General features: G+C 52.6%; 1 protein-coding gene across 1 annotated transcript; it reads left to right on the top strand.

Moving 5' to 3' along the window:
- Positions 1-1,121: 1,121 nt before the first annotated feature.
- On the top strand, positions 1,122-15,113 carry LOC123349931 (T-cell-interacting, activating receptor on myeloid cells protein 1-like). Its single transcript, XM_044988235.1, has 7 exons — positions 1,122-3,590; positions 3,766-3,801; positions 5,765-6,055; positions 6,453-6,518; positions 7,572-7,703; positions 7,801-8,192; positions 14,046-15,113. Exons 1-6 carry the CDS (start codon positions 3,560-3,562, stop codon positions 7,827-7,829), a joined length of 585 nt encoding a protein of 194 aa, XP_044844170.1. The 5' UTR covers positions 1,122-3,559; the 3' UTR covers positions 7,830-8,192; positions 14,046-15,113.
- Positions 15,114-21,807: the final 6,694 nt, after the last annotated feature.

The following is a 21,807-nucleotide window of genomic DNA, read 5'->3' as shown; positions in this document are numbered from 1 at the left end:
CTTCCAGGAAAATTTCCTAGGGATCTCTCTGGAGCTTCCTGTGAAATCTCGGTGCGCATCAACACCCTGTTCCGCCGCACTGCTTAGCTGCACAGGGGAATGTGGAGCACACACAAACACAGCTAGTCTTGTGCATTTCTATCCCTTCACCCACTTCTACAGTATACAGAGCATGTATACAGAGCAGTATAAAGGACACCTGTATGTCATTTAAGAGAGCAGCATCAACTCAAAACAGTCACTTACCGGGGTCTTCTCTCCTGCATCTTGCTCGCCAGAGATGTGCTGCTGGGATTGGCTAGACCCCTCCGGAGTGGAGACTAATTCCTCACTGGCCGTGTCACCAGACAACCCTGCTGTAGGCCCCGCATCGTCCTCCAACTCCACCTCCTTGTCCATGACTTTGTCCTTGGGGTTAGGTCCACTGTCCGCTGCCTCCAGCCCGGCCAAAGTGTCCATGCGGCACCTGGCGGTGGAGGTGAGCGTCACTGCCAAGAATGGTGTCCAGCTCCTTATAGAAGTGGCAGGTCTTCAGCGCAGCACCAGAGTGAGGGTTTGTCTCCCTCGCCTTCTGATATTCCTGCCTCAGCTCCTTTATCTTCGCTCTGTGCGCACTGTGTCCCGAGCGTGGCCCTGATCACACAAGCCAGGAGAAATCAGCCCATAGGTGTCGAAGTTCTTTCAGCTGGAGCGGAGCTGGGACTGGACGGCCTCCTCTCCCCATGCACTCAGCAGATCTAACAGCTCCGCATGGCTCCAAGCAGGGGGCGTTTGCCATGTGGAGCCGCCATGGTCAGCTGGGAAGATGTGATGTGAGCTCTGCGCTGAGCAAAATTTCCCAGGCCTTTAAAGGGGGAGGAGTGGATGGTTGTTTACTTGGCTGCCGGGCAGCAGAGTTCGAACTGCTGACCAGAGCGGTCAGGATGGGCATTATGGGCGACCTCCTGGAGGCCACTTACAGAGACACAACCCAGCACGGTGTGGTCACTGACACTTTGTCGCTAAAACTTTGCTGCACAAAGCTCTGCGCCTCTCGTTGAAAGGGTTTTATTTTGTTGGCCAAACGGGAATTTTGTCAGCAAAAGCGGCACTGTATTGTATACACCTCCTCTGTTTTGTCGACAAAAGCTGCCTTTTGCTGACAAAACTGTGTAATGTTGACGAGGCCTTAGAAACCTTCATTGAATTTCCAGCCTAAACTTGCTGATGGCCAGTTTATATCCATTTGTTCTTGTGTCCACACTGGTGCTTAATGTAAATAACTCCTCTCCCTCCCTGGTATTTATCCCTCTGATGTGTTTCGTATCTCCCCTCAGCCTTCTTTGGGTTCGGCTAAACAAGCCAAGCTCTCTGAGTCTCTTCTTATAAGGTGGGTTTTCCATTCCTCAGATCATCCTAGTACCAGAACATTTTATTCAGAGTTAGGAACATTTCAGTTATGAACAACCTCCATTCCCGAGGTGTTTGTAACTCTAGGTTCTACTATATTTTGCATCCTGTTACTCTCCAGATTTGTAATAAACACAGAACCGCAAACCAGCCCTCCTCCCCGGGCACCCCACAACCCGCCTGTCCTTGTGTGTAACACCTGGGTGAGATGGGATCTCTGCTCTAACCACTAGACCCCACTCCCCTCCCAGAGCCAGGATAGAGCCAAAGAGTCCTGGCTCCTAGCACCAACCCTGCTCTAACCACTGAACCCCACTCCCCTCCCAGAGCTGGGTTACATTACTAGGTAGGTGCTGGGCAGGACGTAATGGCGCCCCACGGGCCGCCCTCCATTTGTTAAACTTTTGAATACTTTATTTTGTATTGCATCTGTAGCCCATTTCATGACTTTGATGCATGATTTGCATTCATGATTTAGCCCTGTCGTTTCAGATGGTAAATTTGCACACTAGGAGCTGTAAATCTGTATTTATTCATGCCATAGATAAGAAAAATACCAAAAAAAAATCATTTCTTCTAAGCTTATAGAAACGTTTTAATTTTAAGCATAACTGAAATGTACTAATGTCAGGGACTTGACCTGTGCCCCAACCAGCATTAAATCGTGTTACCGCAGGTGACAGCCTGAGCATGTTACCCCTGGTCCTTTAGTTCAAAAAGTCGCTTTTCTCACCTTTGCCCACGTGAACTGAAGTGCAGCATCCGAGAGGGAGCCAAAGACCGGCCAGTGGCATTTTCAAGCGATAAAACAGCCAGCGACGTCCGTCTCTCATTGGCCATCGGCGATCGCAGATACATTTTAATGAGCCTGAGCTTGGAAAAGCTCCACTCACCACACACGACTGTGAGCAGCAGCGTGAGCAGAATCCTCAGAGCTGCTCACACATTAGGAGAAGTGTCCTGCAGCTCTGCCTCACGCGTGTGGTGGAGAACTTGGAGTGGGGAGCGCGTCCCGTGTGGCAAAGCGTGATGGATGTTGTCCGATTTGACAGAGAGGTCTTTGTCATTGACGTCTGAACAGTCCCCATGCGTCCCAGTGAAGGTCCGTACAATGGCTCAGCCGTGTTTTCCTGTCCGCCAGCAGCTTACTAAAGTTGTACAAACCCCCTGGTCTTTTCATGGTGCTTCATTGGTCCGAACCTTTCATCGATAGACGCTTGAGCAGGGACAACGAGAGTTAAAAAAAATTCCCACTGAAATTTTTCTTCTGAAACATTTTACTTTAAACATTCGATTTTCCCTTTTGTCGCTAACAGCAAAACCAGCACCCTGAGCCTGGCACCACCCAAGCCCGGCACCCCAGGCGGTCGCCCTCCCCTAAATCCGGCCCTGGTGCTGGGGCATCAGGTTCACGCAGAGTTTCACTGGCAGTAGCAGAGACAGCAGACGAGTGACAGCTCTGGGCAGACTTCCCCTTTCGCTGCTTTATCGGCTGTTCCTTTAACGACTCAGGATGTAAATGTTCCCTCCATCCCCCGTCACAGGGGCTGGAAACCGCAACCCTCCAACCCCCTCCCTGGTCCTGTCTCTGTCCCACACCACTGGGCTAAGAACAGCATCTGCAGCGACGGGACCTGAGGAGGTTGTCCAGGCCCCTCCACTCTCATGCTCCAGGCCGGGCACTGGGTCCAGCTGGGTGAAGAAGGAATTTCTGCCCCGGTCCGTGGGAGAGGGTCGCTCCATTGGTGGCACTGTGTGTGTGTATGTGCGTGTGTGTTTTGTGACCTCCTCTGCTCTGAGCTGCGGCTCCAGGGAGGCTACACGGGCCTGTTGGAAAAGGTTGGGGCAGCCTGGGCACCTCTTGACACCTCCTGAGATTCCCCCTGTTCCCAGCTGGTCCCCAGACTGGGCAATTCCCATGTGGGGCTGGGAGGTGATGGCTGGGGGGGACCAGGCAACTGCAGGAGGGGAAGTGGTTTGCTGAGCATTGCAGGGATCTGGCTTTGCTCTGACCGTGGTAGATTTGGCCTGGAGATTGCAGAGAAACCACCTGATGGAGATGACCGCATCACGGGCTTCCTGGGGCTGCAGCCCCCGGCGCATTTCCTTACTCCACTCAAGCTCGGTGTAGCGTTGGTGGCAGCACTAAGGGGCCCCCCACTGCCCCATCATGGCATCTGCTCTTACCGTCCTCCTCCTCGGTGAGTATCAGAGACAACCAGGGGGTGTGTCCATGGGGGAGGGGGTCTGAAACCAGGGCGTGTGCCTGGGAGGGTGCGGTTGTGTGTGTGTGTGTGTGTGGGGGGGAATCTGAGACCAGGATGTAGGATCCAGTTGCTCTGGGATCTGGTCCCTAATGACCCGTCTCCTTTCCAGGCTGCTGGCTGGCCGGGCAGAGCGGGGCGTCGGGAGGTGAGTATCTGTGGGGAATGGGGCGGCTGGGGGAATTTCCACATTAAGGACGAGGGACATGGGTGGGAGGTGGGGGGTGCAGATCCCCAAAGGGATGATCCTGTCAGACCCCTGCTCCCTTCCACACCCAGAGGTGGGGACTGAGACCTCGCCCCACTCATTACAGGGATGGGCACCACACAGGGTGAATTCACCTGCACTCAAAGCAGGAAATACAGAGTGAAGGCACCAGCCCCCCCGCAGCGCCCCCACACTGTGCCCAGGGAGCTGGCAGGAGCCCGGGGAACGGGTCAGGCCGAGCAGGGATGTAAGACGTGGACACGCAGAGGGACTGGAGCAAGGCCCCGTTGTGTCTCACCCTCGGCTTGCTGCACACGCACGTGTCACTGCTTTGCTCGTGGGTCAGGCTCAGCCCGGCCCGGCGTTCGGAACGTCCCCTGAACAGCTTTGGGAATATCCCGTCCCCAGTTGGCCGCCGGCACCGTGCAGAGCGGAGCTAAATCCCCAGCGGCTGAGAGCGGTTTGGGGCAGAGCAGAGCCGGAGTCTGAGCCCCAGGGGTGGGCAGGAAAATGTTAGAACAACTGGGGGTTTTGTAAACTCATGTTTTGTTGTGGGGCCTGTCCAGGTATACGTTTGCTCAAAGGACCTGAGTTTGGACCAGGAACTCCACAGGGTAGATCCCAATTCACCCCCTGAGTGCAGTGGGGGCAGGGCCGGGTTCTGATCTCAGCTCCCCCAGAGTCAATCCGGAGTCACTCCTGACTGCAGCGGGTGCAGGGCTGAATTGACCCTGGACAGCTAAAGAACTTAAAGCAGACGGGGGCAAACTATGGCTCGCAGGCCACATCCGGCCCGCGGGACCATCCTTCCCGGCTCCTGAGCTCCTGGTCTGGGAGGGTAGCCCCCGGCCCCTCCCCAGCTGTCCCCCCTCCCCCGCAGCCTCACCTCGCCGTGCCGCGGGGGCGCGCTGGGCAGGAGAGCAGGGAGGGAGGCTCACCCACAGCCTCCAGGGAGCAGGTGGGTGGTGCAGGTGGCGGGAGCGCTGTGAACGTGGGTGGAGGACTCAGGAGGACACCGGGCAGCTGCGCAGCCGGCTGGACAGAAGTGGCGCTTTGAAGGGGAAACTGCCGCTTCTCTCTGGCTGCACGGCTGCCCCTGCGCCTCCTGCGTCCTCTGCCTGCGTTCGCAGGGACACATTCAGAAGGGGAATTTGAGGGGGTTCGATAGGGGGTGGGGTCCCAGGGAGCCAGTTAGGGGCAGGGCATCCTGGGAGAGGGTGGTCATCAGGGGACAAGGAGCAAGAGGGGTTGGATAAGGGGTGGGGTCCCAGGGGCCTGGCTGGGGGCAGGGGTGTGGATAGGGGTCAGGGCAGTCTAGGGATGGAGCAGGAGGGGTTGTTTAGGAGGTGGGGTCCTGGGAGGCCTGTCAGGGGGCGGGGGTGTGGACAGGGGTCAGGGCAGTCAGGGACAGGGAGCAGGAGGGGTTGGATAGGAGGTGGGGTCCCGGGGGGACAGTTAGGGGACAAGCAGAAGGGGGGGTTGGATAGGGGGTGTTGGGGTCCCAGGGGGGTGGTTAGGGGCAGGGGTCCCAGGAGGGTGAGGTTAGGGGACAAGGAGAAGGGGGGGCTGGCTGGGTCAGGGGTTCTGAGGGGGGCAGTCAGGGGGTGGGAAGTGGGAGGGGCTGGATAGGGGGTGGGGACCAGGCTCTTTGAGGGACACAGCCTTCCCTACCCGGCCCCCCATACAGTTTTGGAACCCCAAAAAGTTTGCCCACCTCTGACTTAGAGACTGGAAATCTCCTTTCCCCTCCTGTGTCTCTCCCCGGCTGTGAGCCGCGGGGCCGGGCTGCACCCTAGGGCCGGGCAGGGGGTGAAACGCTGGAGCGACAGATGGGCAGAGGATTGAATCAGACGGACGCGGTTTGTGTCACCCCCACTTACTGCCTGTTTGTTTGTGACTCCAGAGGGGCCCTACCCCAAACCCTCCATCTCCGTCAGCCCCAGTGGGGTGATCCCCGTGGGGGGGAAAGTCACCATCCGGTGTCGCCATCAGCTCCTGGACATGAGGATCCTCCTCTACAAGGATGAAGATGAGAATTATCTGACTTACACAGACCCTGCCGGCTCTGAGGCTGAATTTCCCATCACCAGCGCCAGACGGGAAGACGGGGGCAACTACACCTGTCGTTATACCGATAGAACAGGAGAAGTTGCCTACTCGGAGCCCAGTGACCCTGTGCAGATCGTTGTAGCAGGTGAGGGGCCCAGCCCGGCACCTCGGCTCCCAGCCCCACACCCAGCCAGGCCCCAGGGGGTCTCCATGAGCCCTGGTGCCCAGCAGATGGGACACTGGGACGGTGACGGAGTCACTGGGGGGTTCCCCAGCTGGGGGAAGCAGTAGCTTCTGGATATTTGGGGTGACAGGAGATCCTGGCCCCCAGATGGCTGTCCCCACTCTGGGGATGCACAGAGGAGTCGGGACTCAGGGGCTGCTGAGCCGGCACTGGCCCCAGCCACAGCCCCCGCCCCGCCCAGCCACTCTCTGGGAATAACAATGATGATAGATGCTGAGTTGGGCAGGGGTGTGTGATCACTGAGTTGCTGTTTCAGCCCCTCTCCCTGCCCCGATGGACGCTGGTTCTATTCCTGCAGGGGAAACCGACCTGACCCAGCCTGGAGCGGCGCCAGCTCCCACCCACCCGGGCAGTGCGGAGCCAGGTACATGGGCTGGGGGGGAATCACCATTGAACCAGCCCTGGAAGGCTCATGCTGCCTAAGGAGCCGCCCCCGGGGGTTGGGGCTGGTTGGGCGGGACGGGGGCAGTGACTCTTGGTGCATGAGCCCAGACACCAGGGGGAGGGGCAGCCCCTGCCCCTCCCTCACCACCGGACCCTCACCTCCTCCGGCACCTCCTGCCCTGTAGGTTGCTGCCTGGAAGCTATTGGGGGATCCCAGGAGAGGGACAGGATCCGGGGGGCCTGGCTCTGGGGCTGGGACCAACTCGGTGCCTGGGTGGGGCCTGGGACTATGGTTGCCAGGTGTCTGGTTTTTGACTGGAACACCCAGTGGAAAAGGGACCCTGGCAGCTCCGGTCACAATGCTGACCAGCCCATTAAAAGTCCAGATGGTAGCACAGCAGGGCTGGCAGCTCTTTATCTGGCTCCAGGGAAGCGGCCAGCATGTCCCTCCGGCTCCTAGGTGGAGGGGTGGCCATGGGGGTTCTGCGTGATGGCTCTGCCCTGAGCACCATCTCCACAGCTCCCATTGGCCAGGAATCATGCCTGTGGGCGTGGACAGTGCGCAGATCCCCTTGGCCACCCCTCTGCTTAGGAGCTGGAGGGACATGGCTGCTTCCCGGGAGCTGCCAGAGTTTAGCACCACCTGGAGCCTGCGCCCTGCACGCCCTTCTGTGCCCCGCCCCCTACTCCAGCCCTGAGCCCCCTCCTGCTCCCCAAATCTCTCATCCCTGACTCCAGCCCAGACCCGCACCCCCAGCCGGAGCCTTCACCCCCTCCCGCATCCCAACCTCCTGCCCCAGGCCGGTTAAAATGAGTGAGTGAGTGAGGGTGGGGGATGGAGTGAGTGGGGGCTGGGCCCTCGGAGAAGGGGAAGTTTGTCCACTTGGGCAATCACTTTGTTGGGGAAGCAGAGGCCTCAGAGCCAGACCTGCTGGATGGGGGGGTTGGGGGACGGGGGCTCTGCTCCCAGATCAGTGCCGGCTGCTGATCTCCCCATCCGAGCTGCCGAGTGACTCTCCCCTTGCTCCTGCAGCAGGCCCTTCAGGGCGCCCGGATTTCACCCACACCAACATCGCTCGCCTGGGGCTGGGCGCCATGGTCCTGCTCGTCCTGGGGCTGATCCTGGCCGAGGCCTATTACAGCCGCCCGAGGGGGGCGCCCCTAGGTAAGGTGACCCCCCCTTCTGTGTCCCTTGCTCCCCCCAGAGGCTGGGCTCAGGGTGACTCAGAGCCCTCAACCCCCCCATCTCTCTGCACCCCCAGGAGCCTGGATCTGGTCCTGTGGACAATAAAATCTCCCTGGGGGACGAGCTGCTGCCCCTGGGAGGCTGAGATGCCGGCACAAAACCTTCCTGCTCCCCAAACCTCCCTGCCTCAGAGAACCTGACCCCCCAACAGCTTGTTACCCAAAACTGCACCCCAGGATCAGACCCATGACCTCACGAACAGCAGCCCCTGTGGAGCCAGCTGGAGGAGCAGCCCCTGGAGGGTGCCGAGGTTCCACTCACTGGCCCATTCATTCCCTGCCCCATCGCGCTGCGCCACGGTGAAATGGTTCTTTCCATCGCCGGTGCCCCCTGCAAAGCAGAGACATTGGATGGGACAGCGATTCTGTGCGGCAGGGGACGGCTTTGTCTAATCAGCAGTTTGGGAAGGTAAGGATAGTGGAACGTGAGTATCCCTATCCCTTACCTGTTACCCGTGTGGAGAATTGTGACAGCGAAGGAAATGTTCCCGAGTCTGTTCGGGGTAATGACTTGCCTATGAAGGGAGCTACCCCAATCTCCAAGGGATTGTCCGTGAACAGCCATGTGTGCTGGGACAAGGGAAATGAGATCCCAAGCTGTTTGTCTCTTAAAGGGGAATGTTTCTCCAGCTCTTCTCTGTAGAGCAGACAGAAAAAGCCTGTCACCCTATGATGGCTGAAAATTTATCAGTTGACCCAGAGCTTATTCTGGATACAACTAAACTCCAGGAAGGAAGTGGTCCTGAATTTGTGCCTGCTAGGGATGATGACATTGCAACTAGGCTGCATCCAGTTAATGTCATAAATAGTTCCCAGAGACCAAGCGATTCTGGTGCTTCTGTTTTGTCTGTTGCTAGTGTGTTTCTGGGTAAAGATACGACAGCCTTGTCTGCTCAGGGTGATATCATAGCCATGGCACAAGGAAAACATGAAGGTGATTTGACTATGTTACCTGCTGCCAGTGTGGAAACTTGGAACAAGAAAGAGAATGCTTCTAATCTACGACTATGAAGTTTAGCAGTTTACCTGAAAGGTTTTTTTTTTTTTAAAATCCTCCTGCTGGGCCAGGGGTGATTCTGGATGTAAGTGAAACTCAGAAGGAGTTTGGTGATTTGTCTGTTGTGCCCAAATTGGTTCTGGACATAAATAAAACTCAGAAAGCACCTGTTGCAGTGCCTGATATTGCAGAAGGGAAGGAATTTCTTGGTGAAGTCTTTGAAGTCTGTGAAAAGGAATTGTTTCCACTGACTCTTAATGGGCCATTGTTGATAGTAAACAGTCTCTCTTCTGAGGAAAGTGTGTTGGTGCCTAGTGGCCAAAGTCTTTCAAATGAAAATTAATCAACTGAATTTGTATTGAAAAAAATCCAGTGTGGAGAGCTTTGAGGAGATTTCAGATGGAATAAAAATTGTTAGGGAGTTTAAACAGCCCTATAAGCTTAACCAGCTTGGTGTTGGGACAGGACTATCTCCTTTTTTATTCTTTGAGTGAACAGTCTGTATCTCAGGTTCAGAGGCTGGATAGCTGAATCTGCAGAGCAGGAAGACAATTGTGCAGTTAATCTCTTGAGAATACAAGGGATGGCAGGTAAACTCTCATCTCTAGATCTTTTGGAGATGTCTTGCAGTCTCTTAGTGGACTTGACATCTGATTCCATGTGGAAGCAGAAGCTGGTAACGGAAGGACAAAAGAACCTGGAGTCTAACCTGCTAGTGAAAATGGATGGTATCTCTTTAAGACAGAGTCCAGACTTGGAATTGGTAAAGGGTGATGACAATTATGGAATATGACAATTATTCCATCCCCATGCTACTGGGGGAAGACTTGGCCAACCATGTGGCGCTGGCCAAGAGGGGGGGAGTGGTCACCCGCAGCCAGGCCAAACAAGCTTCCACTCCCATCCCTGTTCCTGAGCCATCCACCAGGGCCCCGTCTGTGTTACCAGAGACCCAGACAAAGGTGGTGGAACCGGATCTCATGCCAACAACTACAGCAGCCATAGTACATCCAGTCCCAGAACCGGAACTGGAAGAGCAACCAGCGGCAGAACCATTGCCAGCACTGACGCCAGCGCTTGCAAACCTGTCAGCAACCTCATCGCCAGAGGGCGCCAACGGGCCTGAACTGGCAAAAGCAGCAGACAACCCTACCCAAGAGGCTCAGCCAGAGCCTGAAATATCACCTAGTGCACCAGCGGAGAGCGGTTCACAGTCAACGGAAACAACCTCATCACCTACATCGCTTCCAAAGGGACCCAGCCCAAGTCCACAGTCTACGGAGGAACTGATGTCTCCAGCCTCAAGGGAACAGTTCCAGACTGAGCAGGAAGCCGATAACAGCCTTAAGAAAGCTTGGGCGGCGGCACAAAGCAACCCACCGCCTCTCAGCTCTTCTAATCGATCCCAGTTTGTTGTAAAACAAGGACTTTTATATAAAAAGATTCTTTCTGGTGGACACCAGAAAGGCCAGCATCCTCAAAAACAGTTGGTAGTTCCAACTAAGTACCGGGACAAGCTCTTAAGCTTGGGCCATGACATCCCAGTGGTCATTCTGGGGTGAACAGAACCAAGGACAGGTTGGGGAAGTCCTTCCACTGGGAGGGGATGGGCAAGGACGTTGCCAAGTATGTCTGGTCAAATGGTTAAAAAGTGTTCTTGAATGTCAAATATCTTGTTGTTTACATACTTAGTAGTATATGTAATAGTGCATGTGTTTTGTTAATCTGTTTATTTTAAAGTTCTAGAAGGAAATCACCGCCAGTGTGGTTCCCCCACTGTCTGCGATTTGGGGGGCGTGTCATAAATAAACAGATCAGGGTTAAGATCTCTTTTACCTGGAAAGGGTTAACAAGCTCAGTAACCTGAGAAACACCTGACCAGAGGACCAATCAAGGGACAGAATAATTTCAAATCTCTGTGGAGGGAAGCCTTTGTCTGTGTTCCTTGTTTGCTCTGTGTTCTCTCTTTGGATCTAAGAGAGGCCAGACATGTCTCCAAGTTCTCCTGGAGTAGTTCCTACTATCCAATAGTGAGTATTAATTAGAAAGGCGGATTAGTCTTATAATTTGATTTCTACATTTGCAATTGTGTGTTTGCTGGAGAAATTCTTTATTTCTATTGCGGTACTTTGCTTTTACTGAGAAAGAAAAGGGGAGGGGCAGTTCTCTCCAGGTTTATAATTTAGACTCTGTGTATTGTTCCATTCTGGTATTACAGAGATAGTGTACTTTCTTTTTGTTCTTTTAATAAAATTCTTTTCTTTGGACTTGGTTAATTCCTTCTCTTGTGGAGATTCAAGGGAAGGGGAGGGGGGAAGAGTGAGTTCCTCCTGAGGGTGATTCACAGAGTTGAATCGGTGTGTATCTCTCCAGAGTGGCTAGGAGAGAGGGAGGGGGGAAGTGGGCTGCTTCCCTGTGTGTAGAGATTCAGGGAGATTGAATCTGTGTTCCCCAGGGAAAGTTTGGGGAAACAGGGAGTGTGCTAGACACTTAAAAACCTAGCTGGTGGCAGCGAGAACCAGATCTAAACTAGGATTTTAGTTTAGAGGAGTCCATGCAGGTCCCCATCTTGGAACCCAACAGCTCCAAGTTGGGGAGAAAACCTATGACAGGTGAGGAGCTGAAAACTAGTGTAAGCAGAGTCCGGATGAGCTCTACGCTGACATCTGGTGGTGAACTGTGGTGATTGTGGAAAAGAACTTCAGGGGCTGATCTTGCTTGCATAAGCACACCCACCCCACTTAGCATGAGCCCACAGCAGCTCCAATGGTCACTTTAGCTGCTGTGGGATCCCCAGTTTCTCTGTTATTGGGGCAGGAAGAATAAAGTGTTATTACCCTGATTATGTGAATGAAGGACTATGAGACTGTTTTATGACAGAGGGACTCGCCATCAACTAAGTAGCACTCGATAGACAAGGGACATGGGTTCCAAAACCCAGGGAATTGAGAGAGAGGCTGGGGAATGGGCATTTGTATCTGCTGATATGGATCCCCTTTGAGGGCCCAAAACGCCAATTATGTCTCCTCTTTCCACTGTAGAATATCGGAGCTAATTTTGGTTCTATTAGGAGTCTGATTACAGGCTGTGGAGCTGACTTCACTTTAGGCCAATGATGCACTAGTACTGAGGCTCCCCTACTACAAGCTGAAATCACTAAAATGCTGAAATTACTAAGAGCTGAAATCACTGAGTGCTTGGGGTGGGGTGCTGAAGCGACATTGTTGAGTGGGTGACAGTTTGTGGGATGGCTGGTGGAGTGGAGTGGCTAGTGGAGCAGAGTGGCTGGCGGAGCAGAGCAGTTCGCGGAATAGCTGGAGTGGCTCACAGGATGGCTGGTGGAGTGGAGCAGCTGGCGGAGTGGAGCAGTTTGTGGAATGGCTGGAGTGGCTCACAGGATGGCTGGTAGAGTGGAGCAGTTTGCAAAACGGCTGGAGGGGCTCACGGGATGGCTGGTGGAGTGGCTCACAGTGAAGGCTGCAGCAGAACCTCATGGAGAGGTGGGGCAGTCGGCCTCAGACCACGTAAGGTGCCCCTTAACACCCCTGCGCGCCCCCGCTTCCACCCAGGCTGGGAGGTAAAACTCTGCAGATAAACTTTTGAACTCTGGGGCTGCACTGACCAGGGACAGAGACTTTTGGGGTGTTGGACTTTTGGGACTTTGGGTGATTTTTTGGGTTGCTGGACTTAAGACCCTGAGGGGAAAAGGACACTGCCAGACTAGCTTGGGGGTGAGTCTTTTGCTCATGGTTTGTGTTATGAATCCTGTTTGTGGTGTCTCTCCAACATGATGCCGCATTGTTTCCCTTCTTTATTAAAAGGATTTTGCTACGCTCAGACTCCGTGCTTGCAAGAGGGGAAGTATTGCCTCCTAGAGGCGCCCGGGGGGGGGTGGTATGTAATTGTCCCAGGTCACTGGGTGGGGGCTCGAGCCGGTTTTGCATCGTGTTATTGAAACGGAACCCCTGGATACTGAACCCGGCCCTTGTTGCTGCCAACCCAGACGGGCAGAAGGGTTACACTAGTAAACACTGTCTGTGTTGATGCAAATTACCTGACTGAGTCGGGGAAGAAAGACTTGCACATAGTTGTTAGCAAAGAGGACACACCCAGCCGGCCAATGGATTCTGTTACACAAAAGAGTTCAGATTTTGACCCTACTGGACAGGGAGGATGAGAAGGATTAAACCTTGCAAATAAAAGCCACAGGTTAACCTTAAAATACCAAAACCCCAAGAAAGTGGTTAAACTGGAAGTCTATGTTAAGGAAGACCCTGAGGTCAAGAAAAAGCTACAAAGGTTCAAAAGGGATATTGAACAAGCTGACCTAAAATATGATTTATCTAAACCAAAGGCTTGGCATGGCCAAAATGATTGTAAATGTGCCCTTGTGATAAAACTGATGTTATTGCTAATGATTGGAACTAACTTCCCGCTGATACCAAGAAGTGTAAAAATGTACAACGTGCAGGTTTTTTGTTCGTTTTTTTGAAAAACCCTTGAACATGTTGGGAGTGATACAGGGGAACTCATTATGGTATAAAACCCTTTGTGGTTATACTGTTTCATTGCATGACAACACACACTATGTTAAAAGGTCTGGTGATACAGATATTTCACAGTTAGGGCCTGTATCTAATCTTGAAACTGTACATAGCAGAAAAACCCACTGGAATCTTGAACTGCTGTGCAAAAGGGGAAACTGAGGTACGACATCTCACAACCTTCATGGCTGAATGCCAGAGTAAGTGCTCTCTGAAGAACATTCATGGCGATGTTAAGTCAACACACAGACCATCCCTGGAATCACTAACGATGGACACGTTTTTAACTTAGGCCAAAGCAGGCATCCATAATTTGGCCTCACAAAGAAATCAATGTAAGCGCAGCTCATGTCAATGTTGGAAGGTCCGAAAGGTGTATCCAGGAGCTCTAATTTCGCCCTTCCACACCAGTCTTGCATTGGGGGTGTGACGCATGGCTGGAAAGGGTCTAACAGCCTGCAGGCTGGATGACCCAAAGCCCAACTTTAAAGTCATGTTAGACAGGTTTGCGAATGATAATTAGGGCCATTCATGCTAAATAGGCTAGAACTTTGAAATGCAAATTTATATTGTTAGATGATTGTGTGTATCTTAGATGCTACCCGTAAACAGACCGTTCCTGTCTCTCACTATAACTATTGATTCAGAGATCAAAGGGGAATATTAACATTTGGATGAATCTTGGGTAAAATAATGTCATTGTCTATATGTCTCTTTGAAGTTTGTCATGGACTGCCGAATGGATACATTGCCAGCTGCCTCCGGATCCCCCATGACTCCATCTCCCCTAGGGGAGCCCATTCTCGGTTCAGGAATCCTTTCTCCCGCAGGAACCTCTCCTGGCAACGTCTCCCCATGGTCTGTACCGCACTCAGGTCGGCCAGGGCCCTTAGGGACCTGCTCCCTCTCGCTGGGTGGGTCTGAAGCCGCAGCCCCTCTGAGCCTTGTCCCTGGACACTCCCTCCCCACCAGGGTAGGGTCCTGCGCCTCCGGTGAGGTACCCTCCCCGATGTCAGGGCATAGTGCTCCTCGCCGGCTCTGGCTATGGGTCACGACTAGGGTGTTCTGGGGGTTGCTCGGCCAGTCCTCTAGGTCTCTCCCCATCAACACCTCAGTGGGCAAATGGTGGTGCACCCCCATGTCCTTGGGGCCCTCCTTGGCCCCCCATTTCAGATGTACCCTTGTCACGGGCACCTTGAATGGGGTCCCACGCACCCCCATCAGGGTCAGGTAGGTGATGGGCATCACCGAATCTGGGGCCACCACGTCGGGCCAGGCCAGCCTCACCTCAGTGCCAATATCCCAATATCCATTGACCTTCCTCCCAGCCACCTCCAGGGGAACAAGGCACTCGCTCCACAGGGACAGCCCCGTGCTCACCCTGTAAACTCAGAACCTGGTGTCCGGGGCATCCAGCCCCCCAGAGAATCTGGCCTGGGGCCCTCCTCCCTCCTGAGCAGTTGGGAAGCTGTTAGCCCCCCTTGCCTGGGAAGCCGGCCCCTCATCCGGATGGGTCCCTACCCAGTTAACCATGTGTGGGTTGGGTCTGCACAGTCTGTCCCTGAGCTTGGGGCACTGGGTCCATATGTGGCCTCTGGCCACAGTAATAACAAGTCACGTTCTGTTGGTCCCCTTGAGCTGATTGGTTGGTCCTGACTCCGGATGTTCCCCTTGGGAGGGGTGTTCTCTACATTCCCCCTTTGGGGGTGTGACATTATTGATATAAATTGGGACCATATAGAACATGGGTTGCAACCAAGGTCCTGTAGTGGCACCAAATCTTAGGTAAAGGGGGTCATATAAGGTGTCTAAGACCAGGTTATGGGTTGCTGGTTATGATTATGCTGTCTGTGTGCATGTATCATTTTTAGTTGAAGTTATGTATATTGGCTCTATACTGTCTGTATTTCAAGTTGGTGATGTGCTTCTGGGTGATATCCCAGACAAGTTGGTGTTAGCTCTGCTTAGCCTGCTTGATGGCCCATTAAGGACCATCAGCTACACAATTGACCCATGGAGAGAAGGCAGGCACGCCTTATGACTCAACGAAGTATGCAGGAACTGGCCCATGTGACTCCAGACTCCATTTTGCTGTAATTTTCCACAGTGGGGACAAAGAGGTTCTTACACCTGGAAAAGCCTATATAAGGCTGATGCATCATCTCCATCTTGTCTTCAATCCTGCTTCTTACCTCTGGAGGGACTTTGCTACAAGCTGAAGCTCTGCACAAAGGACTGAGGACCCATCCCAGCGGGGGATGTACTCCAGAGACTTAATTTGAACCTGCAGTTTACTCCATCACTGCTGCAAGCTTGAACTAAGAACTTTGCCGTTACTGTATGTAATTGATTCCATTTAACCAATTCTACCTCTCATTTCTACCTTTTTCCCTTTGTAAATAAACCTTTAGATTTTAGATTCTAAAGGATTGGTAACAGCGTGATTTGTGGGTAAGATCTGATGTGTATATTGACCTGGGTCTGGGGCTTGGTCCTTTGGGATCAAGAGAACCTTTTCCTTTTAGTGGGGTGTTGGTTTTCATAACCATTTATCCCCAGGACGAGTGCACTGGTGGTGATACTGGGAAACTGGAGTGTCTAAGGAAATTGCTTGTGTGACTTGTGGTTAGCCAGTGGGGTGAGACCGAAGTCCTTTTTGTCTGGCTGGTTTGGTTTGCCTTAGAGGTGGAAAAACCCCAGCAATTGGTCCTGATTTGGCACTCTCAGTTGGGTCCCGCCAGAACCGCATCGTCACAGGGGGGTCCCAGGGTGACTCTCTGTATCATGGCGGACCTGTTCGTTTGAGATTCCTCCCTGTCACCCACCGACTGGCTGTTCACAAACTCGTCGGCCAGCTGCCCTGTGCAGCGCGGGTCCTCTGGCTTTTTGTCCACCAACCACAGCCTCAGGTCGGATGGGCACTGTTCATACAGTTGCTCCAGTACCATTAGGTTAAGCACGTTCTCCCTAGTTGGGGCCCCATCTGCCCACTTGTGGACGTATCCCTGCATCCGGAGGGCCAGTTCTAGATATGAGACCTCAGGGTTTTACGCTCACTCCAGAACCTTTCCTGGTACATCTTGGGAGTCAGCCCAAACTCGCATAGCAGGGCCTTTTTGAACAGTTTATAGTCCCCTGCCTCTGCCCCTTTCATTCGGCTGTACACCGCACGGCTTTGCGGTCCTGTAAGGGGGTGAGAAACTGGAGCCCGTCTGCAGGGTCAACCCTGTGCAGCTCGCAGGCCGTCTCAAAGGCCGTCAGGAAGTCATTTATGTCCTCTCCTTCCTTACGCCAGGCCAGGACGCACTTATTAAATTTCCATGCAGTCCTGGGTCCCCCGTCACTCACTGCAGCCGAGGGCTTGCTGCTCCTCAGCTTGGCTAACTCCAGCTTATGCTGTCTCTGTTTCTCTTTGGGCTGTCTCTGTTTTTCCATTCTGCTCACATCTCTAGCTCATGCGGTCTCTGTCTTTCTTGTTCTGCTTGCTCCTCCATCAGTTTCTGCTGCCTTAACTCCAGCTCTTTCAGTTTTATCTCCTTCTCCCATTCCAGCTGCTTCAGCTCCAGGGATGGGGAGCTCCACTGGGAGGATCCCCTGCTGGCCAGGGGGGTCACGGTGCCCTTGGTATTCGCTGGGCTCCTCCCCGCCCTTCCCCTAGGCATGGGTAGGAAGGGTCTTGGGATGCCCTCAGCAGCCATCTGATGACTCCCAGCTGGGACAGACACTGGTGCCTGCGCTGCATCTGCCAGGCTGCTTCCCGCAGAGAAAGGGATCAGTTCATTCAATTGATCCCCCTCCTCCAGCTGGGCAATCAGCTGTTCTGTGGTGAACCTCCCAATGTGCAGCCCCCTCTGCCTGCACAGCGCCACCAGGTCGCTCTTAAGGTGCTTCTAATACATCTTGGCACTGGTCACACACTCCCAGGGATTTAAGCGCAGCTCCTCCGCCCCTCGAGACCGCTCCTCTGTGAATCTTTAGCACACCTGGTCCCCATCAATCCTCCTTTGTTTTACTACTCCCCAGTCACTTACTGCAGGAAGCGCCATCCACGGGGCTGCAGTAGATCCCGCCGCTACCACCAGTTGTCACTGAGTTTGGGGGAGACAAGGTCCTGCACCCCCAGCTTTTTGCGATTCACCATGACTTTTAGCCAGCCAGTAAAGCAGAAGGTTTATTTAGACGACAGGAACACAGTCCAAGACAGGTCTTGCAGGTACAGACAACAGGACCCCCCCTGTCAGGTCCATCTTGGGGGCCCATGGAGGCCAGAGCCCCGTTAGGAGACCAGAGCCCCATCTGGGCTCCCCTTCATTTTTTCAGCCAGCTCCAAACTGACACTCCCTCCAGCCGTCTCACTCAGCCTCCCCCGGCTCCTCCCCCAGCCTTGTCCAGTTTCCTGGGCGAAGGTGTCACCTGGCTCCAACCCCCTTCCTGGGTTCTCATGTTACATGCTCCCATATCTTCCCTCAAGGAAAGTCTCCCATCACCAATGCAGACAGTCCCAGTAAAACTCCCCTGCAACCTTCCCAGGTCAATACTCCCCACTCCCTGCTGCTTCACAGGCACCCATCCCGTATTCAAAAATAACATTAAGAACATTCCCACTTCATCACACAGCCATTGAATCTTCTTATCCCTGTGTCTGGTAAAGTGATGAGCACATTAGCAAATATTGTTCCCTTATGCTCATCCCTTAACCTTCTCTTTGTGAAGCTAAATAGATTCAGATCCTTGAGTCTACCATTATCAGGCAAGTTTTGCTAATCCTTTAATTGTTTTTGTGGCTCTTCTCTGAACCCTCTCCAATTTATTGGCATCTGTCTCAAATTGTGGACACCAGAACTGGACACAATATTCCAGTAGGGGTCACACCATTGCCAAATACACCTCTCCACGTCTAGCTGAGGTTCTGCTGTGTATGAATCCAAAGATTGAATTTGCCGTTTCGGCAAAAGTGTCCTGCTGGGAGCTCGTGGTCAGCTGATTAGCAAACATGACCCCAAGTCTTTTTCAGGGTCTCTGCTTCTCAGGAAAGAGTCCCCCCTCTTGTACATATAGCCTAGATTTTTTGTTCCTAGATGTATAACTTTACATTTGAACAAACTAACAGGTATGTTGCTTGTGCTCAGCTTCCCAAACAATCCAGATGGCTCTGTATCAGTGCCGTGTCCTGTCTGTTATTTACCACTCCCCCGGTCTGTCTGTCATCTGCAGGTTTTATCAGTGATGATTTTATATTTGCTCCCAAGTCACTGATCAAAATGTTAAATCGTGTAGGGCCAAGAACCCTACTAGGAAGACACCTGTCCGATAATGATTCCTCATTTACAATTACATTTTGAGACCCATGAGTTAACCAGTTATTCTTAGGTAGGACATTTTCCTGCCAACTTACCTTGTGTTTTCTGAGCCCAGCACTCAGCTGGCAACGTTTGGATCAGACTGAAATGTTCCCACCCTCACTGAGAATCTGACCTTCTCCACAGGGGTATCTGCTTTCTACAGGATCAAGCTGGAAAGGAGAAAACTCCCACACAAGCTCCTCCTTAGCACTCAAGTGCGTGAACACAAATCCCCCAGGAGAGAGGCGAGAAGGGGGGTTGCTGCAGCAAGGCCATAGGGGTCTCTGAGGTCCCCCTGCCCTGCCCCCCTGTACTGCGTGTCTGATGTCAAGGGAGCTCTGTGAGGTCACAGCCGCCTCCCCACCTTTGCCCAATAGGCTGAGTTCCTGCCCAAGGCCCTTGTGAAGTTATCTCCAGCCTGATTCTTGCTTGCATATATATACCTGCCTCTGGAAATTTCCACTACATGCATCCGACGAAGTGGGTATTCACCCACGAAAGCTCATGCTCCAATACGTCTGTTAGTCTATAAGGTGCCACAGGACTCTTTGCTGCTTTCTATAACACTTTCCCTTTTTAACATTTTTACAACGTTCAACTGCTTAATTCCCTCCAGCCTCTGCAGAGTTAACGTCTCACTCTCTTTCCTTAAATCACTTGCTTATCTCCCAAAATGACACCTCCATCAACTCAGATTTCACCTTTCCAGGTATTGTCCCAGGGATCTGAAATCCCCGTGCCTGTACTTATGGCTTCCCTTACTCCTGCCACTGTGCCCCTCAGGGCTTCCAACCTGTTTTCCAAACTCTTTATCTGTTGCCTGCCTGCTTGTCTCTGCCTGATCCTGCTTTCTTCGCTGAATCACCCCTTCCCATGGGCACAGGCTTTGTCCCACTAACCATTTAGCAAGGACGGTGGGCTCCCCACCCCTCCTGGTCCCTTTTCTTCATTCCCTTTTTCTCTTGTTGTTCTGGGGTGGTCATTCTGCCAGATAGGTAGTGACCCTTTCTGACAGAAGGTGCTGTTATTTAATGTATTAGGCCTGGTCTACACTACGCGTTTAAACCGATTTTAGCAGCGTTAAACTGACTTAACGCCGCACCTGTCCACACTACGAGGCCCATTATATCGATATAAAGGGCTCTTTAAATCGGTTTCTGTACTCCTCCTCGACGAGAGGAGTAGCGCTAATATCGGGATTACCATATCGGAATAGGGTTAGTGTGGCCGCAAATCGACGGTATTGGCCTCCGGGCGGTATCCCACAGTGCACCGCTGTGACCGCTCTGGACAGCATTCTGAACTCGGATGCACTGGCCAGGTACACAGGAAAAGCCCCGCGAACTTTTGAAATTCATTTCCTGCTTCCCCAGCGTGGAGAGCTCATCAGCACAGGTGACCACGCACAGCTCATCAGCACAGGTAACTATGCAGTCTCCTCAGCGTGGACTACTCGGGACGTACTGGATCTGATCGCTGTATGGGGAGAGGATTCAGTGCTAACAGAACTGCGTTCAAAAAGACGAAATGAAAAAGTATTTGAAAGAATTTCCAAGGCTATGATGGATAAAGGCCATATCAGGGACTCAGTACAGTGCAGAGTGAAAGTTAAGGAGCTCAGACAAGCCTACCAGAAAACCAAAGAAGCAAACGGAAGGTCCGGGGCAGGGCCAAAAACATGCCGCTTCTACGCTGAGCTGCATGCAATTTTAGGGGACTCTATCAGTTCCGTCCAAAAGACCTTAGGCTGCCCACATTCTCCACCAAATTTGTTACCTCCATTAGGGCACCTCACCTTTTCCCACTCTGTAGGGCTCCAGGTGTAACCTGGTTAATTTCGGCACCCCCACGTTTTCCCCATTCATGGGGCTCCAGACAAAAAGCACCTACCCTCACCCAATTTTTAGGTCTCAGGGCCACCCATACCCAGTTCATAGGGCTCAGGGTGTAACAACCCTGGTCAATTTAAGTAACCACACCCTTTCCCAACACATAGGACTCCAGGTGTATACTACTTTGGCCGGTGTGCAGGACCTTTTACCAGTGAAAGAGCCTTACACAGTAATATCCTTAAACTCTAATTACGAACAGTCACCAAAAACAGATGGCACACGCTACACATACAGTGCACACCACTCCCAATAAGACAGATGAACTTTTCTTGATGACCAGTCAGGATCAGGTCCATCTGGGGGACTCCAGTTTCTGCCCAGTGTCATTGGCAGGGTGTTGAGGTCTGGCAGCTCTGATCTTTGGGGCCGTGTCCGGGAGCTGGTTCCCAAAGAACTTCCTTTTGGATCCCAGTTTATATGGTGAAATTTGAGTCTGTTTTAGCTGTACCTTAACCAACTGTTATACTAAAATTTTACTAACCAATCCTAACATAGTGTAACAAAATTATCTAACCAATCCTATGAAACCTAGCCAAATTAATTATGTCACAGACAGAAACAATTAAAGAACTAGATAGAGACCATACAGATAAACAATAAGGAAGTGGGGACCATAATGACAAAACAATAAAGAAATGAGGATTTCACAGCCACAATTACTAAGAAGTGATTTCTTTAACCATTTCAAGATCTGTTTCTTTTTCTGGTGATAGTGGGTGTGTGATAGACACAGGCCAGTTGGGTACAGCAGAATAGCAGAAGGCAGATATACTGGCCACTGGATTAGCAGTTTTCTGTTCCCTGACTGACCAGGGGCTGCTCCAGGCTAATGAGAACACCTGACTCTAATTAACCTGCAAAGAGTCAGGTGAGGCCATTTAGCTAATGTGACCACCTGACTCTAATTAAGGCCCTGCTGATACTATAAAAAGGGCTCACTCCAGTCAGGCTGGGGAGAGCCAGAGGAGAGGAGGTGTGGCTGGTTAATGAAGACACCCCCAAACCATTGTTAAGGGAGCCCTAAGGTAAGGGTGAAGAAGGGAGAAGCAGGAGAGCTGTGGGGAAGTGGCCCTGGGAAATGTAGCAACTCTGGCAGTGAAAGGTCGGCTGCCAACAGCTGCTACCATTAGGGTCCCTGGGCCGAAACCCAGAATAGAGGGCAGGCCTGGGTTCCCCCCAACTCACCACTACAGGAACATCTCCTGGGAGGGGAAGTCAGGCCCCTGTGAGGACAGGAGGTGAAACTGTT

The sequence above is a fragment of the Mauremys mutica genome, chromosome 15 (genome assembly GCF_020497125.1).
Source record: "Mauremys mutica isolate MM-2020 ecotype Southern chromosome 15, ASM2049712v1, whole genome shotgun sequence".
NCBI lineage: Eukaryota > Metazoa > Chordata > Testudines > Geoemydidae > Mauremys > Mauremys mutica.
Note: the sequence above shows the minus strand (reverse complement) of the source record. Positions and strands in the feature narration are given on the sequence as shown.

Excerpts from the sequence above, each read along its gene's own strand:
- LOC123349931 (XM_044988235.1), top strand. The coding sequence starts at position 3,560 with ATGGCATCTGCTCTTACCGTCCTCCTCCTCG. Across the intron at positions 3,591-3,765 it reads TCTTACCGTCCTCCTCCTCG|GCTGCTGGCTGGCCGGGCAG; the intron begins GTGAGTATCAGA and ends TCTCCTTTCCAG. Across the intron at positions 7,704-7,800 it reads CCCGAGGGGGGCGCCCCTAG|GAGCCTGGATCTGGTCCTGT; the intron begins GTAAGGTGACCC and ends CTGCACCCCCAG.